The 20895-nt window shown below is 38.8% G+C and overlaps 1 protein-coding gene across 11 annotated transcripts in view; it reads right to left on the bottom strand.

Annotated features, from left to right (window-relative positions):
• MYO1B (myosin IB) overlaps window positions 1-20895 on the bottom strand; it is a 181348-nt gene that overhangs the window by 19036 nt on the left and 141417 nt on the right. For 5 of the 11 annotated variants that reach the window (XM_003907741.5, XM_009182647.3, XM_009182648.4 and 2 more), the window contains 9 exons: window positions 19707-19907; window positions 18342-18568; window positions 15311-15511; window positions 13588-13681; window positions 12568-12717; window positions 8980-9048; window positions 7190-7276; window positions 6823-6909; window positions 4940-5026 (listed from right to left, as the gene is read on the bottom strand). In XM_003907741.5, coding sequence (XP_003907790.1) covers window positions 4940-5026; window positions 6823-6909; window positions 7190-7276; window positions 8980-9048; window positions 12568-12717; window positions 13588-13681; window positions 15311-15511; window positions 18342-18568; window positions 19707-19907 — 1203 coding nt within the window. The remainder of the gene's footprint in view (window positions 1-4939; window positions 5027-6822; window positions 6910-7189; window positions 7277-8979; window positions 9049-12567; window positions 12718-13587; window positions 13682-15310; window positions 15512-18341; window positions 18569-19706; window positions 19908-20895) is intronic. The other 6 variants (XM_021924386.2, XM_009182652.3, XM_021924385.2 and 3 more) reach the window with 3 other exon arrangements.

Here is a 20895-nt window from a genome sequence, read left to right as displayed (position 1 = left end):
AATGCTATCAGAGCACTTAAAACATCATATTATAGTTTTAGTTCACACATTTTTTCCTTGCTACATTGTCATATTTACTTCATATACTGATGTCTAACAAATAAGAGTAACTAAGTGGAGTGTTTGCATAACAAAGGAATAAATTATATAGTTAAATTTTGAAACTGAGGGAAAAATATCTTTATTTATTACCATCCAGATATAAATGGGAGAGTTAGAATTTAACAAAATATTAGCCTATCTGAATAATTCAGACATTACATATCTTTTTTCTTTTCTCTCTAGTTTTCTAGGTTTAACTGCACATGTTCAAAATATTTCTACATTAGGGGATGTAAGCCAGTAATCTTCTAACCAAATTCAGTTTATAGATAAATGTTTTGTATGCATATTTATAAGTTAATAACAATATAATAATTCAGACTGCAGACTTCTCTTAAAGTTGTCTAAGATCTAGCAACACTGAGGCCTAGTCCTATAAAATAAGGGCCAGGGAGGCTAAAGTAGCTGCTGTTGCCTTTAGATGAGACATGCATGCTCCAAACTACACAAGTCCCCCTTGCTCCTGATCCACCTCCCATCTGCTGCTTTCTTCATCTGTGTGACCAACCCGGTCCCTCAGCATTTGCGCACCAGACCCATTCTCTACATCTAAAGATTTTTAAGGTTTAAAAACTGTAACATATACCATATGGGTAGTTTTTCCTTTTACAGGCATACCTCATTTTAATGCACTTTGCAGACATTGAGGTTTTACAAATTGAAGGTTTGTGGCAACCCTGCATCAAACAAGCCTACTGGCACCATTTTTCCAACAGCATGTGTTCATTCTGTGTCTCTGTGTCACAATTTGGTAATTCTCACAATATTTCAAACTTTTTCATTATTATTCTATCTGCAAGATGGTGAACTTAAGAGACAGTGTGTATATTCTGACTGCTCCACCCACTGGCCGTTCTCCTATCTCTCCCCCTCTCCTCAGGCCTCCCTTATTACCCAAGACACGGCAATATAGAAATTAATTAATATTGAATTAATAACCCTATAATGGCTTCTCAGTGTTCAAGTGAAAGGAAGGGTCACAAACTTCTCACTTTAAATTGAAAGCTAGAAACGGTTAAGCTTAGTGAGGAAGGCATGTCAACAGCTGAGGCAGTCCAAAAGCTAGGACCCTTGTGCCAAACAGCCAAGTTACAAATGCAAAGGAAACATTCTTGAAGGAAACTGAAAGTGTTATTCCAGTGAACACACAAATGATAAGAAGGTGAAACGGCCTCACTGCTGATAAGGCGAAAATTTTAGTGGTCTAGATATAAGATCAAACCAGCCACAACATTCCTCTAAGCCAAGACCTAATCCAGAGCAATATCCTAACTCTCTTTAATTCTAAGAAGGCTGAGAGAGGTGAGGAAGCTGCAGAAGAAAAGCTTATTAACTCTTCATGAGGGTTAAGGAAAGAAGCAGCAAGTGCTGATATAGAAGCTGCAGAAAGTTATCCAGGAGATCTAGCTAGATCACTGATGAAAGCGGCTACATTCAACAACAGATTTCCAATGTACACAAAACAGCCTTCTATTGGAAGAAGATGCCATCTAGACTTTGATAGCTAGAGAGGAGAAGCTAATGTCTGGCTTCAAAGGACAGGCTGATTATCTTGTTAGAGGATAATACAGCTACTAACTTTAAGCTGGAGCTAATGCTCATTTACCATTATAAAAATCCTACAGCTTAAGAATTATGCTAAATCTACTCTGCCTGTGTGCTCCATAAATGGAACAACAAAGCCTAGATGATAGCACATCTGCTTACAGCATGGTTTACTGACTATCTTAAGCCCCATATTGAGACCTACTGCTCAGAAAACAGATAACTTTCAAAATATTAATTCACACTGACAAGGCACCTGGTCACCCAAGAGCTCTGATGGATATATACAAGGAGATTAATGTTTTCATGCCTGCTAACACAACATCCATTCTGCAGCTCATGGATCAAGGAGTAATTCCCAGTCTTATGATTTAAGAAATACATTTGGTAAGTCTATACCTGCCACAGATAGTGATTCCTCTGGTGGATCTGGGCAAAGTATATTAAAAACTTTCCAGAAAAGAAGCATCATTCTGGGTGCCATTAAGAACATTCGAGATTCATGGGAGGAGGTAAAAACAGCCACATTAACAAAAGTTTGGAAGAAGTTGATTCCAACTCTCATGGATGACTTGGAGGGGGCTCAAAACTTCAGTGGAGGAAGTAACTGCAGATGTGGTGATATATCAAGAGAACTAGAATTGTGAAGCCTGAAAATGGGACTGAATTGCTGCAATCTCAAGATAAGATGTAAATGAACAAGGAGTTGCTTCTTACGGATGGCCAAAGAAAGTAGTTTCCCGAGATGGAATCTACTCCTGATGAAGATGCTGTGAACACTGTTGAAATGACAACAAAGGATCTGGAATATTCCATAAGCTTAGTTGACAAAGCCAGTGACAAGGTTTGAGAGGATTAATTCCAATTTTGAAAGAAGTTCTACACTGGGTAAAATGCTATTAAATGCCAACATATGCTATACAGAAATCTTTCAGGAAAGGAAATCAATCTATGTGGCAAACTTCATTGTTGTCTTGTTTTAAGAAACTGCCACAGCCACCACAACCTTCAGCAGCCACATCAGTCAGCAGCCATCGACATCAAGACAAGACAAGACTCTCCACCAGGAAAAATATTACAACTTGCTGAAGGCTCAGATGATGGTTAGCATTTTTTAGCAATAAAGTATTTGTAAAGTATGTACTTTGGCATTTTAGACATAATGCTATTAGACACTTAATAGACTATAGTAGAGACAGCGTAAACATAACTTTTATTTGCACTGGAAAACAAAACATTTGTGTGATTCACTTTATTGTGATATTTACTTTATTGCAGAGATCTAGAACTGAGCCTGCAATGTCTCTGAGGTATGCCTGTATTCATATTCTAGTTACTGATTGCCATTTGCTTTTTAGCCACGGAGTTGTCAGATCCACAAACATTTCTAATCTCAAACTAAGGTGAGAAGGGACAAGGAGAAGAAAAATGTTACCTAACAATTGGGTCATGAAATTATAATAGCATATGAAGGCAGACAAATGAAGTTACATAAGAATATATCCTTAAAAATATACCTGAAGTCCTACTATATTTAGTTGAGCTTCATTATAACTGAGCTCATTGCTACATGCATTTTGATATTCCACAGGGCAGGTTATTTCTCCCAAAATACAACTACAGACCTTTAAAGCCCAGTGACAACATGCTGGCATATATGATGGTGCCCCCTGGGGGAAATGGGAGTCTTAAAAAGGCTCACTGCACTTTGTAATTATTTCCACAAGAAAAGTCAATCATTTGAGAGGGCAAAACTATCATTCATATTACCATGATTCTCTTTTAGAAAAAAAAAAAATACAAAATTATTATATTCTTGGACTTCAAATAAGTTTGATCTTATTTCATACAACAATACTGGTAATATAGTAAAGTACTTCTGTTTTGTTGGAGACTGAGAGGAAAAAAGTTATGTCTAGAGTAAGCCCAGTTAGCTTCTGCTAAAATAATATTCCCCTACAAACTGAATGTGCTTTGTAAGTTGCTAGTGCACACCCCTAATGCAAAAATGTTCTGAAATCATATGCAGTTAAACCCAGAAAACTGAAGATAAATGTATTACTGATGGAAATCATTTTATAGAGTAAAAATCCTGATTCAATGTTAATTTTCCTTCCTGTTATGAAAATTAGAACACAAATTAGAAGATGTGAATTAAATGGGAAAATGTTTACTTTTGTTTGACTTTAAAGAAACCGGTTATAGAGCTTGTTTGGACTTCTTCGAACAGAACATCTGTTAAAATTCATATTTAAGTTACTTCTTCATTACTTCAAATATTACTTGGTGAATACTCAGTATAATCAAAAGGGATAATTTACTAAAATTTATAGGCTGAAGTTGCAGAAAAAAATGCAGATTATTCAAAGCAGGATTCAGGGATATTTCTAATGGTTGTTCAGATTTAGAGTCAATGATCTCTCAGATAATATTCAAATATTTAGAGTAAGATTAAATATCGTAGGATTAAAGTAAAAACAATGATAAGAAATACTGTCAAAAAGGGGCCTAATTATCCCAAAAAGGCAATATGGATGTCTTCCTATGGTGATTAATTATTGAATTTGGAAGACCAGATCCTTACATGGCATAAAGAATATTCTAAAGCCTTTTCAGAGCTTGGAGTTATTTACTTATGTGTAGTTCTGGACACATAAGTGTACCCTACTATAGTAAGCACACTTTGAAATAAACCCTGACATAATCACAAGGTATTTGAATTCGAGGTTCTCTTTAACATGAATGATCCACTGGTCTCTGAATCTCTGATCTCATTAATCAAAATCTGTAAGCTTAGTGATGCAAGACCCTTTGGTTCCTACACTGAACAATTAGAACAATGGTCGCTCTGAAGAAAGCTCTACTCCAGGCAGCCATTACTGGGGCAGAATTGGCATAAAAAGGGAAACAAAAGCCTGGCATCCCTAGGCTGCTCAATGTGGATGTAGGGCAGCTTTTAGCTCAACTCTTGCAACTGTGTCTCATAGATTTTTAAAAAACAACTTTACACTCATAAAGATAACAAACTAGAACTTTGATAACATAGTATCTTGAATAAAACATGCCATATTGCTATTACATTAAACCTATTATTTAAAGAAATAGAAATCACAAAATCAGAAAAAACATTAGTGTATAGGTTTCTTCTGAAAAAGGTAAAACATTAAGCAAGATGACATTCTACAAGACTGTGCAGACCATCAGCAAGCATAATCAATCGTTTTCTCAGGGTTAGTAGGTGCTAGGCTTTATGAAGTTCACCCTGGACAGAAACAAGTGGTTGAGGAAGTACCTTCAGTCCAAGCCAGTAAGCCCAAATGACAGCAACTGCATGCTTACGCCTAGCCTCCTCCTTCAAGCGTTTCAATTCCCTTCGAGCCTAGAATGTTTTAGATAGTAAATAAAAGAGACAGCCCAATGCAGACAGCATAAATGACCAGAAAAAGATACCCCACCAAACAGAAGAGTCAATTTATGAATAAGGATTTCAGAATGACAGAGAAACAGTGCATAATAATTTAAACCCAAAGAATTGGTGCCAGGCTGGTGCAGTGCTTGTATTTTCAGTGCACTGAGATTCTGTTCCAGAGGAGGGCAATCTGTGTGGTTCCCAAGGTAATCATTTCTCACCCCTTACTTCCATTCTTTTTCTTTTTTCTTCCTTGTTCTCTCTCCCTGTTTGCTGCCTTCTCTACACCCTTTCACTCCCATATGAAAGCCTTCAAACTCTGAGTAACAGCCCTAATGACGTCATTAGACTCCCCCTTGCTGACAGCATATTGGGCTGAAGAAGCTATGCACTCCTGTCTGAGTTCATCCCTTTGGATGGATAAAAAGATAACTCTTGTGAACAATCATTTAGAAAACTGGGAGGAAAAAAGGTTATTTCTCTGAAGTGCAAACAAAAACCAAAACTAACAAAACTCAAAAATTACTTCTAGTCAAAAAATGAAAAGTGGCATGTATAAAAATTCAATTTTAGCTAAGGTCCCCAAAGTGAAATATACTGAAGACTGAAGCAATTATAGGTTAAACTTATAGGTTTAAAAATTACTGTTAGGGAAAAAATAATCTTAGACAAGCTATTCTAAAGGATATAAATAGGCACTAATTGTTCAAGATATTATAGTACTGAGACTGGGAAATGAACTCACTGGATGGAGAAATCCTAGCAAGACCCATCTAAGAGTCCATTTGCTTCTGCTACAACATTTCCCTCAGTTGACTAGAGGAACAAGTTTGTTCTTCACAGATTTTTCACGAAAAGCACAAATGAACAACTCTGGTTAGTTTTTGGCAAATTAAGCTCTTTATGCAGGCAGATGTTGACTTTCCTCATTTTCTCACAAGATAGGCTTATAATGTTGACAAGGTGGACTTCAAAACACAGGACTCTGTTGATGTTTGTGTTTCTAACTGGAATACACATTTTTAGCAAAGATGACCTTTGATTTTCTAAGTAACAAAAACATCTAAAAATCTTGTCCCTTGGGGTATGTGAAATGTTCACAGAGCCCACGACTATGCCTGGGGATTAGTGAGAGTATTTCAGGAGGCCTTTGTTTCTGAAAACAAACAGCTGATGCTGAAATTCCTGGGATTCTTCAGTGGCAATTATAGCTAGCTGTGCATGAACATAGTTGTCTGTTAAATCACAGATGATAATTCTTTGCACATGTAATATTTTGCTTATAATAATCAATAGCTGCCACAGTGAGCCTAAAAAAAAATTTCATTCATAAATTAATTTTTTAAAGACATATGTTAGAGGCATTTCCATTGTCAACATGTTGCAGAGACCGATTGAAGCCCAAACTTGAACATTCCCAACATGCGCAACCCCTTCAGAAAACCTCTAAAAAACTGCTAGCATTCATCAGTGGGGAGGGGGGAACCTAAACATGCATGTTATTTAAGAGTTGTTTTGTTTTGTTTTAAAGAGCAATGGTACTAGTGCCTTTTTAGTAAGCAATTAGTTTTATTGGCCTACGCATGCCTAAGCTTCCTATGCATACTACTGAACTAATGTTTCCAGGTGTGTTAAATCTGGCGGCTAGGACATGCACCAGTGTGAGCCACTATTAATTGCAGTCATTCATCCCCTAATAGTCTAGAGATAAGGACTGATTATTGCAGAATTCCCGGATGGAGTGTTGGGATATGTGCATCAAGTACCTTAGATCCAAGCCAGTAAGCCCAAATAACTGCAATAGCATGTTTATTCCTAGCCTCCTCCTTCAGCCGTCTCAGTTCCCTTCGCGCCTGTGATGCATTTGAAAAGGAGTTACAGAAAAGTTTAAGGCAGGAAAGGTTACTGCTGGTTTTCAATGAAGAAAGAAAAAGAGAGACACTAGTCACCACCAAATGGTAAATGCAAAAGCATGTGCCACCACCCCACAACAAAATGTTGGAAAGAGCAAGAGGCAAACACGTGCTCAGTAGCTCAAGCCAGTGAAACATTTTCTGCCCCTGAAGCCGAGGGTTCATGGTTCCACATGACATTACTGCTGACCCACCACCTTCCTTGGGGTCTCTGGCCTACCTGGGTCCCATGCCAATATGCAGCAATGGTCGTGACTGCTTCCTTACAGCGCTTTTGATGCTTCAGTTCCCGCAGAATTTTTCGAGCCTAAAGGGCAGAATCACCCAAAAGAGAGAACGTTTAAAAAAATGGAATTGACAGTGACCTGAAAAAAAAAAACCTGAAGAGATGATTGTCCTAACACCCACGATATTGTGAAAAATCACAGGTTAAAGAAGGCGAAGGTGATTAGCCCCAAACTGACTACGAGAAGGCGGACAATGAAGACATCATCAAGCATGACAGTGTGGTTTCCACTTGATTGGAACAGCAGCCTCCCATACCCTGATACACAATAGGAGAAATCTGACTACAGCACCATAAGCTGGCACACATCTGTGGGATGAAATATTTCTCAGAAGGTGGCCGGAGGATTCCAATGATCCTCTGAAGGCCACTGTATCTCTTTCCTTATTATTGCCTGGAATGTAACTGTAGCTGTCCTTCTTATTCAAGAGATTTTTAAAACTGCAAAACCAAAATAATCTCATTGATCCCAAACCAGCGGTTTCTTTCCATTAGTTGCTGGAAACTGATTGTATGGGGGCCAGGAGGACACCTGGTTTGAAGGTGGACTTTGGGTCCTTCCTCTAAGGTCCCTAGCCTACAAACGGGGCCCCAGGATCCAGTCATGAGGGCAAGGAAGAAGCTGCAGGCAGCAATTTCACTTACTCTACATGTTCAGATTTGTGTTTTGCCATTTGCCGTGGGACAACTACTAAGCCCTTAAGTTGTCGAAGGCCTGGGCAAGGTCAGTCAGTGTTGCTGGACTCGGCACCAAGGGGCTACCCTCTGAACGGGCTCCAGGCCTGGGCACTACCCCTCTGGATTCAGACCATGCCACAAAATCTCCTCACAGGAAGAGGGTCAGAACATGCTCTGAAGTATCGTTGACCTAGATGAGGGATCCATAAACTTTTTCTGTAAAGTGCTTTTGGCTCTGAAGGTCACACAGTCTATTGCTATGACTTGACTCTACCACTGTAGTGCTAGAGCAGCCAGCCAATCTGTGAAATAAATGAATGTGGCTGTGTTCCAATAAAACTTTATTTATGTACACTGAAATCTGTATTCCATAGACTTTTCGTATGTCATGAAATCATTATCTTTTCCTTTTTTAAAAACAACAGTTTAAAAATATAAAAACCATTCTCAGCTTGCAGGTTGTATGACAGGCAGCAGGCTAGATTTGGCCTGTGGCCTGTAGGTCATTGACCCTTGGCCTGGGGCCCATAGTTCATTGACCCTTGAACCAAGCCTTGGCAGGAAGCACCTGGAACCAGGCTGTCCACTGTGACGGCTCCCCCATGTCCCCACCGCTAGTCCCAGCCAGATCTCAGGATCTTTCAGTCGTGATGGCAAGCCTGCAAGATGGTTACTGGACAGTTATGGAAGTCACTGGGGTAGGGGTTCTGAGTATGAAAGCAATGGCTGTGAGACAGCCTTCTGTACTACAGCTTTTCTCAAAAACATGGGGCAAAGGGATATTGAAATCATGTACGGGTATTACTTCAAGGACTTCCTGTTTAGAGAACAAAGCGCTTAAAAAGAAAGCTGGTTAGAAGGAAGTGGCCAAGACATGGTCACCAGGGTCCCTGTTTGGCCCATAATATTTATTCTTTCCATCTGACTGTTTATAGGCAAGGCAGGAGACAGAGGAGCCCTCCTCTGCAGGGTGAGCCTAAAGACATTATCCTTTGTGAAAAACCAGAAAACCCCAAATAAATAAAGCATACTTCTTTTAAACTCACCTTCCAACCCCGGATATAAGACTGAATTACTAAGGCGGAACTCTTTGTCTGCTGGTACCTCTTTTGTTGCTGTAGGATAAAAGGGGAAGATAGTGGCAGTTGTAGTTACATATCTGTAACGCACACAAGGACTGAGAAAGGGTATTTGCTCACTTCGTCTAACTGACTCTTAATTATCCATACTCCTTCTGGAAACCAATACATAAAGAAACCAAAATATTAAACAATCCAATATTATTACAGTTAATCCAAAGTATGCCTTAAGGATGCTGAATAAAATAATTCCTAAATGACTCAGGACACCGCATTATTATCATTACTTTCTTCGTCTCATGCTGTTATAATACAGGGTTCCACACATGGCAGATCCTCAGTAAATGCATATTGAATGAAAACTCACTGAGTTCTGCATCTGCTTTTGAGTGTTCTCTCTTCTTGGTATCATTTCTCACCATGCTACTTACTGGACTCACCTCTAAACCTCCCTAGTTTCTTTTAGGTTTGCTACTTTTACTTTGCCTCAAGCTGGAAAATCAGCTAAAAATTTAAGTAAACTGCTATCAATCAACTAAATATTTCTATATTGAGCCTCCACTATGCATAAAGCCTTTTAATAGAACCATGAGGATATAAATGTGCATCTGACTCCATCCCTGCCCTCAAGGACTTGAAGTGGACACAGGTCAACAGTATAAAGGATAAACAGTACCCTGGGAGAGACGCAGCACAGACAGCACAAGAGGCAGGCTCAGAGGCAGCAGAGCTTACTTCCAGGTGGGGAAGGTCAAAGAAGACCTAGTGAGGCTCCCAGATCTGGCTCAACAAGCTCAATGCCCAGAGGCCTTTCTTACTTCCAGGGCTGATGCCTTGGAGTGGAGGCTGCTGGAATACTTCCTAGAAAAGTGAGCTTTTACAGTATTCACTTTGGAATATACACTGAAACATGGGCATCCCTGATGAAAATTCACACCATTTCAAAGTACTAACGTCATATTATGAATCCTTCATGTTAGAAGTGCTAGATGGCTCAGCCCCCATTCTCTGAGGTGGGAGATGCCTTCCCAGGCTTCCACGCTTTGTCTTGGAAAATCAGAGGTAATGGGTGATGGTATCAATAGATGGGCAGAGGAACAAAAAAAGGATGCCAGGGAGAAAATCCAAGAGGATCCTGGGACCTCAGACAAGGCACTCACCTTCTCTGAGCCTCAGTTTCCCCAGCTGTTAAATGAGGAGATGGAAAATCTCTAGGATTCTTCCCAGAGTAATATTCCACAGATGTATGAACAACCTACAGCTATGGTATCTGACCATCACTCTGACATCCATTTGGTAACCTCTGTGGTTTTTTTTTTTTTTAATTCATAAATGTCGCGGCTGGGCGCGGTGGCTCAAGCCTGTAATCCCAGCACTTTGGGAGGCCGAGGCGGGTGGATCACGAGGTCAGGAGATTGAGACCATCCTGGCTAACATGGTGAAACCCCGTCTCTACTAAAAATACAAAAAAATAGCCGGGCGAGGTGGCGGACGCCTGTAGTCCCAGCTACTTGGAGGCTGAGGCGGGAGAATGGCGTGAACCCAGGAGGCGGAGCTTGCAGTGAGCCGAGATCGCGCCACTGTACTCCAGCCTGGGCGACACAGCGAGACTCCGTCTCAAAAAAAAAAAAAAAAAAAAAAAAAATTCATAAATGTCTTGAAAATAACTACATCTCACTTGAAAATTCATCTCTAGGAAACATGAAATATCACAAAATATGGAATAACTTAAAAGTAACCAGCAACTAAAAAGGAGCATTCAAGAAATCTTTTGAGTTATCTGGTTGACGGAAAATAATGAGTTTAATCACTGGCTTGAGTAACATGCAGTGAACTGGTTGAGGTATGTAGTTCAAATTTTGAAAGAGATGTAACACTAGAGCAAAGTTAATGCATTCTCTAAAACTGGGGCTATTCTTAGTTTTCATTCTACAAACTAAGATTGCTTATAACTCCTGACATCATGAACTAATGATACATACTGACATTTAAAAATCTGGTGATATTAAATATTTATATTGGGAGAAAAGGTACAAATAATACTTGATCTTCCTAGTTCTTGGTATTGCCTGTTCTTTCTCATCCTTCTGATCAAATGGCCCCTCCCAGAAGTTTCTCCTTGACCACTCTTAGGTCACATCCCCGCCTCCCCATTATTCTTTATCTCAGTTCTCTGTTTCCTTCCTAGCACTTACAACAGTCTATAATTGTTCTGATTATTTGTTTGCTTAAATGCATATTGTCTTTCACTAGATATAAGCTTTAGGAAGTCAGGAATTAGGTTGTTTTGTCCACTTTGCTAACATGTTTTAAAAATATTTGTAGAATTCAAGACAGATGAATCCAGCACACTTGTAAACTTTTCTTAATGACCTCAAAATAAGAAATTATAAAAAGGGCTCCTTGAGGACTGCTTACTTGTTGGTCCTCCCTTTCTCAGCCAAACAGAAAACAGAGCATTATGATCTGCAGCAGAGTTAAGGATGCTACTATGTGTACAGAGGAGACTCCACGGCCACCAGGCTGGGTGACAACAGTCCAAAGTGCCTTTGCAGAATGCATATGAATGACTCTATCATTCACATGGCTGGGCAGATTCATATTTTAAGACTTATACTGCTGGTTATAATCTTAACTAGCATGAGCCATTGTAAAGATACTCTCAAGCTGATTTTCTTTAGCTTAATCACTTAAGTACCTCATTAATTTGTAAAACTTGGAAATAATAAACCAAAATGTATTATGTGAGAACAGGTCAGCGTAAATTATGTCTCGATTACATACAGTCCTATAGCAAAGTCTCTTTATGGCTGAAAAAGAGGAAGAATATGAGAAAGGAGATGTGAGTGCAAATCTAATTCATTTTGTGAGAACACAGCCCAAGTTTCAATTAACCTTGAGGCCAACTTTCAGGCTTCTCTCAAACCTGAGGTATGCCTTCAACAAAACCTCTACAATCAAGTGAGGAAGGAAATGCCAAAAAGAAACTTCATATTAATTAGGTAAACATTATTTATTATTGAATCTTTCCCCTATAGTTAACAGAGCCAGATACCTAAGGACTAAAAAGAACGCAATCCTTTAACCAACACCAGAAATCTACAAAAACATGACATTAGCTTTCCGGAATTAAAGCCACTTTCAAAGCTGCTACAATAAAGAATAGCCAATTACTTTGAAAAACTAGCCCAACCAAATCAAAAGTTTAAAGGACATTGTCTCTTCCAATCTGATGACCAAATTAAAAATGTATTTCCAACCAAATACAGCTAGATCAGTGAAAGGCAGTGTGGTACACTGAACTTGAGCTCTAATACTATCTTGGATTAAAATCCCAGCTCTATCACTTACAGCTATGTGGCTGTGGGCAAATTACTTAACAGCTTAGTGTCTTAGTTTTCTCATGTTTAAAAAAAAGAACCATTAAGAACATCCATTATCTCATGAGGTTGTCGGGAGAATTAAGTGTGTAAAAATCACATACATAGTAAGTGCATAATAAATGTTGGCAAATGAGCATTGTTATTACTGATTTAAAATGACTGAGACTCTTACCGCATATCTCCTATACCAGGCGGCAATCACAATTTGGCTTTTTTTCATTAGCAGGAAGTGTGTGCGGCATTTCCACCCCCGGTAGATCTTCTGAATGAGAGTGGCCAAGTCCTCCAGGCGTTGCTTCCTCAGGTCTTCTAATTTGAATAACTAATAAGAAATGATAGATGGTCTTATTAAAAATCCTCTGAAACCTCACAGCACACACCGAAAGGAATTTTCAAGAGACAAAAATGCCATCATGTTGGAGTCAATTACATTGAAAAAAAGAATTGAATAACCATATTCATTATACGTGATATGGATAATGGTCCGTGAGAAAATTATTTTGATGAATTCATGAAAGACTTACAATTTTTATTCCAGTGATTCAGAATTTATGACAAATCAGAGAGGGGCTGAATTGAGCTTAAGTTTGCCTTCACACAGTCTATGAGGATGCAAATTACTAATGGAAGGCAGATGCTGGAAAATTCTCTCTTAAATGAATTAAACACTTTCCAAAATCTCAACGTTTCCAAATTACCAGTCACCTGCTATACTCATTATACTTCACACTCATCTATTCATTGACAAAAAGATTTCCTTGGGGTTCTATGAGGTAGAATGTGAAAAGTATTTTTTTACTTAAAACATTTTTTTCATTTTAGTGCTTTCCTGTGTCTCTAAATAATAGGGCTGTAGTTCTTAAAATTAACGTATAATTGAGGTATTACAAATGCAGACTGAATTTACCTGCAGTTGCTATGAACGTTGTACTGTTGTCCTAACAGTTTCTTTGTGATTTCTTAAGTGTTGTAAACTCTGTCAGAGCAAAGACTTTGATGGTTCATAAAAAATACACATTCTTCCACTACCCCTTATCTGTCCATGCCTCTTGGTTATTTGTAGATAAACACACAAGTGTTTTGTGACATTCATGGTAGCCTCTCATATAATGTTATAAAGTTAAACATATTTTAAGAACTTTCCTATATGATTCCAACTTAAGTTCAGAATGCAAAGGTTTTGGTTACATACTGTTCTTGGGTTTCGGATGAAAATCTTTGATCTACCAAAGGAGTATTCTTCCACGGGAATCTCTAATTCATTAAATAGGACCTCCACACCAGACCTAAAAAAATAAAAATAAAAACAATGAGTTTTCTGAGTTACAAAAAGTTTTATCTTCTACCACGGTTATCAGGTTCTCAGTGGTATAAAACATAGCTTCATTTCCAAGTGTGACTGCTCTTTCAGTAATCATCCTTCTATCAAAGAATTTTCCACAAATTAAACCAAGTCCAGTAAACACTGAAAAAGTAAATTTGGGTTCAGAACTATGTATTCTAAGAAAATGTGGTATTAAAGCCAATTTCTTGATTTCATTAGTAGAGGCAATACTTGTATCAAACATACCTATAACGATGTACCAACCTGGGCCAGGAGGGTGTGCAAGAAACTCAGATCTATTTTAAACTCACTCAGTTAATTCCTGAAAATATTTTAAACATTGTTTCTGCCCCTGAGAATACAAGCAGAGTCCAAGAGACAGTCCCAGACCAATGGGACACTAAGAAACGTGGGCTTTACCCCATGGGAGCAAGAACTGGACTTGGCCCTGACCTCTCCATCCTTGACCCTGGTTTCAACATCAGTCTTTAGAACTAAACCTCACTCCACCCACCTGAGGACTAGATGCCAGGCAGAGAGTGAATACATGTTCTGTATTATGGTACCTGTTTACCATAATACTCTGGAAATTAGCAATGGGAACTGAAACAGTACCCAGATCCTACATTAAATTAGGGTATTAAATTAGGCATCAGAGACCACACCATACATCTGTAGTTTCTAGATCTTCTTATAATACAAGGTAAGTGTCCTAAGAGTGCTGATGTTCCTGTGAAAGGCCAGGTGCACTGAGAATGTGTAGGCAATACCAATATCGTTAAATGAAAATCGCCCATATCCTGCCCATGCCCATGGAACAGGCATGTCAGCCGTCCAGCAGTATTCAGGGGCAAGCTTCTTCAGCCTGCAGAGGAGCAGCCTCTCTGATTAGTGAGAGCAGAAGGAAGGTCACTGAACAAGCAAGGCTCCATTTCTCTCCTGCAGCAGCTGCCCGTCAGTACACAGTTCTCTCTGCCCGGGGAGAGCTTGCAGGACATGGGGATGTACCACTGGGCCTGCGGTGTCCAGCACTCCGTCTGGGACTGGATGAGTAAATGCAATTCAGGTCAGACCAGCTGAAAGCTGTATGGCACCAGGTCCAAGCTAAATTCTCTAATCTAGCTTTCCCAGCAGTAACACTGACACTGTGAATCCTACCTGCTTGTATTGTCTATCGATTAACTGGTACAGATCTAGGCAAAGACAGGGACCTTCACCCACCCACTGACTCTCTCTGCAGCCAAATTTTTCATGGGAAAAGTGACAAGTGGTAATCCAACCTGTCTCTAATTCTACCCTTCTATGATTCTACACAAATATAAATGTATCAAATTACAAATCACCTCCTACGAACCTACCTTGGAAATATTCTAAAAATTAATGTTATTGCCACACAAGTCCCAAATGTGGATTTGATAAGTCTTGTTTTGACCTTAGCACAAAATGGTATCCTAATGGAAGAAGGTCCAAAACAGAGGTTACACCCAGTTTTTCATAAAATTCTGTTTTATGAATTTTATGTGGAAAAAACCCCCATATTATTTGACTACTTAAAACATTCATTATTAAACATGGTCACTGAGTTTCTTACCTGGCTGGTCCTTTCCAATGAGGCCATGTCTGTTTACAAAGCATTTTGTATCTTTCCAGGCAAGGTTCATAGGCCTGCCTGAAGGCGTAGCCTGCCCTCCGCACTCGGACGTTCTCCAAAAGCCCCAGGTACCTGATCTGATGACACACTAGAGCCTCGGTGAAGATGTGTGCTGCTTTTTTATCATTCGGTTTGATACACCTTAAAGATTACAAAGATTTTAGGTTACAAACTGCCTCTTATGGATACAATTGTCTATGTTTTAATAAAGTATTATATAAAACTGTTTCATAGCAAAACAATTATTTGTTGTTCTTAAGAAACCCAGTCATTACTTTTGAAACTATTTTAAATCATTTTACAACAACCTAAAAATAAATACTGCAGGCACAGTAATTTTAAAAAGAACACACTAATAAATGCAATAACGTGGATGAGTATCACTGACACTTCATTGAGTGAAAGTCCAACACCAAGAGTACATGCTGTAGTTATGATTCCATTTATATCAAGTTCAAGCAAAACTAACCCATGGTTAAAAATCAGTATTGCTGTTACCTCTGGGGAGAGGTAGCAGTGGGGGATCGACATGCAAGGGACACAAGGGAACCTTCTGAACTGATGGGAATGTTTTACCACTTGGTCTGGATGGGGTAACACAAGCACATACATCTGTAAAACTTCAAGAAGCTGTACAGTTAAGATCCATGCACTTTAATGTATATGTATTATACCTCAATAAAAAGATTAAAAACACTGTTTCCTCCCTATATCTGCTCTCCTTTCTTAACAGGGCACTTTGCTGTCCAGGGAAAAGCTTTATTTTCCAACCTCCTTTGCAAGTAGGTGTGGCCAGGTGAGCAACTTCTGGCCGCTAGGATCAGAGGGGAAGTAATATCTGCAGCCTCCAGTCAGTGTTCTTAAAAGAAGGCATGGGCTCTCCCCTTGGTCTCCTCCAGCTTACTGCTGGCTGCAAATGTTGACGTGGTGGACAGCCATCTTTGACCATGCAGACGAGGAACACATCCAGGAAACGGCAGAGCCACAAAACAGAAGGAACTGCCCTGTCAGCTCTGGAGTCCTCATACTTAGAAGTTACTTAAGAAATAAACATCAGTCTTGCTTAAATCATTGTTAGCGTTGGATCATACTGTAGCAATCCCTGTGTCCTAACTAATACTTAAACATTCATGATTATGGCTGCCTAACTACAACTGTGAAATTACACACTTACGTGGACAACTACATCTTAGGTTGTTGGGCATCAGTGTTACTATGCTTTCTCTTTTACCATTTATAAAAATAATGTCTACTCTCTGGCTTAAAGAAAGACGGACAAATAGATAAATGGAACAGCCTAGTAAGTTCAGACCCCTATATATACATTCAACTGATTATCAATAAAGGCCACAAAGCAAATCAATGGGAAAAGGAGACTGTTTTCTTTTCAACATGGTGTTAGTGCACCAGGATATCTACACTGGGGAAACATACCTAAATATGAAATCTGAAACTACAAAGCTTCTAGAAGGAAATATACAATAATATATTCACAACCTTGGGGTTTATTAATTAAGATTTCTTAGAAAAATTGTAAAAATTTAAAAAAGGAGGGGAATGAAGAAGCTTTCTGAGGTAATGGAAATGTTTTACGTCTTAACCTGGGTGGTGGTCACTAAAGTATACAGAATGGTTAAAAAAAAAAATTAAACTGTTCACTTCAGAACTGTGCATATCACTTCACATAAATGATACCTCAATAAAATATACTTAAGATGCAAAAAAAATTCATTCAATTGAGAATAACAAAAGCAATTCATCACAGAAAGTTTCTTGGATTTTTTTTGAAACTAGGATCCTCTCCAACATAAGTTCTAATCCGACGGCAATCAAACCAGAGGGTTTTGTCTACTTACATTTCTGTGAATATAAATATCAGGCACACAAACTAAACACAAAAATATTCTTCACTCTAGTTTCCTCATAACTGCATTTTCAAAGACAACTATAGAAGGTATTTGTGGGTATGGGTGTGCTCTGTGAAATCTGACCCACCAGACACATTCCTTCTATTATCTAGCTCACCAAATACACACATAGCAAACTCTAATCCTAGCTGGTCTTCACTAAATCTAGAGAGTTTTGTCTAAGATGCCCTAGAAGCAGAAAAAGAGAAGAGCCTAGAATTTTTTTTTTTTTTTGAGACGTAGTCTTGCTCTGTCGCCCAGGCTGGAGTGCAGTGGCGCAACCTCGGCTCACGGCAAACTCTGTCTCCTGGGTCCAAGCGATTCTTCTGCCTCAGCCTCCCAAGAAGCTGGGATTATAGGTTCCCGCCACCATGCCCGGCTAATTTTTTATATTTTTAGTAGAGACAGGGTTTTGCCATGCTGGCCAGGCTAGTCTCGAACTCCTGACCTAAGGTGATCCACCCGACTCCGCCTCCCAAAGTGTTGGGATTAGAGGTGTGAGCCACCACGCCCGGCCCCTTTTAAGAAGTTCTTTCTACTGCCTTGAAAAAAATTCAGATTGCTTTAGGAATCATTACTTTCTCTAGGCCTACACCTCTCACAGGGAAGAAAACAGTGCATGTCTCCTAAGAAGTGCCAGAGTTGTAACTAAAGCCTTGCTTCAATGCTGTGCTCTAAGCTAAAATAACAAGAATCCCAAATGAGGCCAACAAGTTTTCTGCAAAACACTGACCAGAAAAAACACTTACATTTTGTTAACTTGCCATTAAAAAAAAAAAAAAAAAAAAACATAAAGAAAGTTGAAAACACCTAGGTGTCAACCACTGAGCTTCATTAAGTATCTACTATCTTCTCCACCACACTTTAGTTTTTTACTTTCTTATTTTAGGGGAAAGGATAGTGGAGCATTTTTTAAGCCAATCCCAGATAAGGTATTATTTAATCTGTAAGTACTTTAGTTACTCTCTGCTTGGGCTACACTCAGATTGAAACAAAGGGAAAAATGATATTCCTTCGGGGTGCTCTCACATTTGAACTGTGAAAGTTTTATGTGCCAGAAATACCTAATATAGTTTGGGTTCTTGGTCTGTAGGTTCTTCATCAGAGTGGCCACAGATGCCTTGAACTGTGAGCCTGCTGTAGGAGGCCTTTTCAGGTTGATCTTGGCGGGATTCCCTTCGGGGAACAAAGACTTGATGAGGGCATGGCTGGCCTTCCACATGGCTTGGGACAGGTCTCGATAGAGAAGGTCGTTGTTTTTGTCAACAAATCCTTCCACCTGGTACAGCACCTATAAGCAGCACATGGAACTCAATGACAGGCACAGTGCATGCTATAATGTCAAACAACTATTAAAAATACTCCAAGACTATCTACACTGCAGCCTCTTCCTTCACCATCAAAAAATCCCTGACACGTTAGTCACACTCTCATACTGAGTTCGCCTCCAAGTTTAAATTCCATCTGTCTAAATCACAGACAAGATCAAAATAAATTCTATTACCATTCAGGATTTGCAAGAATAAACTCCAAAAATGTTATCATAACATTTTCAAAGGATTTTGCATTTTTTTAGGAGTCTGAAAATATTCTGGGGTTTTACTTTTATTTTTTAGTTCTCATATGCCAATTCTAGTCTGTTTAAAAGTAGATGGGGCAAAACAGAAACAATACTAACATTTTCATAAATATCCTGAAGCAGAAGAAAAACTGATCAGAAATTATCTTTTAATAATATAGGTTAATAAAAACATAAGGTACCAAGTTCTAACATTCTGAAATTAAAGATAATTCAGGTACTATAAACTGAATTTTTACAAATGTATAATCAAGCATTTTTTCCCCTTTGAAGTTTGCAATTTTATGAAAAAGGAAGTATTAGCTCTAATCAATAATCTTTCAGGATTCTAAAGATTAATCAGTTAAGATTGTTTTTAGGGTTGTCTTTATATATTAGATGGCATAAAATTAATTCCCCCAAATATTAACCAAATAAATAAGTACTTTTAAAAAAAAGTAAATATCTTCCCTAATGTCATTTCAAAATCTCAAAGAATTCATTATTTTTGTTAAATGGCTTGTGTTTTTAAAGCCTTAAGTCTTTACTGACTCCTAATTTGTACTGGCAAGTCTCCTTCAATAGTGTTAATAGATATGTTATATAGGATAGCTTAAGAGTTTGATTCAAAAAATATATTTAGACTCTTCATTAAGTCCATTAGCTTTGCTTTCGGTTTTCTATATCAATAAGATTTTAGTCATCATGGTCCAGGTTCTATTTCTATTGAATATTTATTGATTCAACCACTTTAGCGCAGCTCAATTTGTCCTCACACGTTAATGGGGTTTCGAATGCCCGTCTCTGAGGCACAGCCTCCTTGCAGGGGTAACTTGGCAGGCCTGACTGGGTGCTCACAGCTCCCCCATACCTTTCCAGCATAATGCTGGATCCTGAAGCAGCTGTGAGGCAGAGATGTGTCGTTGAGGAACCGAGAGCACTTGCTCATCCTGCTCTCAAAGTGCTGGTGGGTGGCACATACTTGGTTCAGCTTTTCTAAGAAGGTCTCATCAGTGACTGTGCCAGGTCTGAGGCACTCCTCATCCAGCATGGCCAGGATTCCATTTGTGTTCTGGGAAAAAGGAAATAAAAAAGTTTCCTTCCTTCCTCACTGTATTGTTTTAATAATTATTCCTAATGACACCATCAAACACAATCAACTTAGTCACAAGAAAAGTCTGTTCAGTTATAACAAAAAGCAGAGAATCAAAACAGTAACAAAAGCCTCAGGAATCAGCTCTTTCCTGAAGGATCCCAGGTGTGTTTATGGTGGTGTGGTTGGGAAGAGTGTGTCTTCTTGGTCTCTCTCTCCCCGCACAACAGTACCTGGGAGTTGCCTCAGACACCTTAGCCTGATGATGACTGAAATTTATACTCTTAGAAAAAGACAAGTTGGATCTCAAAGATTCAAAAACAAACCTAAAAGCAGAAATGAATGTGACAATACAGCCTCTATAACATGTCTCAAATCACAAAGCACAGTCTTCTAAGGCCATTATTTGATTCACTCCTAAGAAGGAAACTCGTTTTCTGTGTTTCCAAATTGTTCATGTGTTCAAAATAAAGTTAATTTTCTAGAAAAAAAATGCTGTGATTTGAGATGCTGCTTTTAACAATCACTGCAATCAAGCTGATTTCAAGAATATCTGTTTCATATAGATTTAGATTTTAGAAATTCACGTGGAATTTCTAAATGGATGTTAAACATAGGTGAAAATTTGTTTGTTGCATATCTAGACCCTGTGGTCATTTTTATTCCAAGAGTAGTCAGCCCTAAACTGAACCAGAAGTCAGGAAGCTTCTACTTTGCTAAATAAAGACTGCTGCTCCATGGACTGCCCCTATGGGGTCATAAGTCTTAATTCCAAAAACAATCCACTCCACTGACCATCAACCCCACCTACTTCCACCCAGGCAAAGTCCTCTGGTTCCTCTCCCCTTCTGCTCACAAGGCCACGACATCCTCTGACCAGCATTTATTCATTCCACACAAAACCCTGGGGAAGTGTGGACTCTCAGGAATCAAGTGTGTTCATAACATCCCCCCAGAACAAACATTA

The sequence above is a fragment of the Papio anubis genome, chromosome 10 (assembly GCF_008728515.1).
Source record: "Papio anubis isolate 15944 chromosome 10, Panubis1.0, whole genome shotgun sequence".
Lineage (NCBI taxonomy): Eukaryota > Metazoa > Chordata > Mammalia > Primates > Cercopithecidae > Papio > Papio anubis.
The sequence above is the reverse complement of the archived record's forward strand: the minus strand, read 5'-3'. Positions and strand labels throughout refer to the sequence as shown.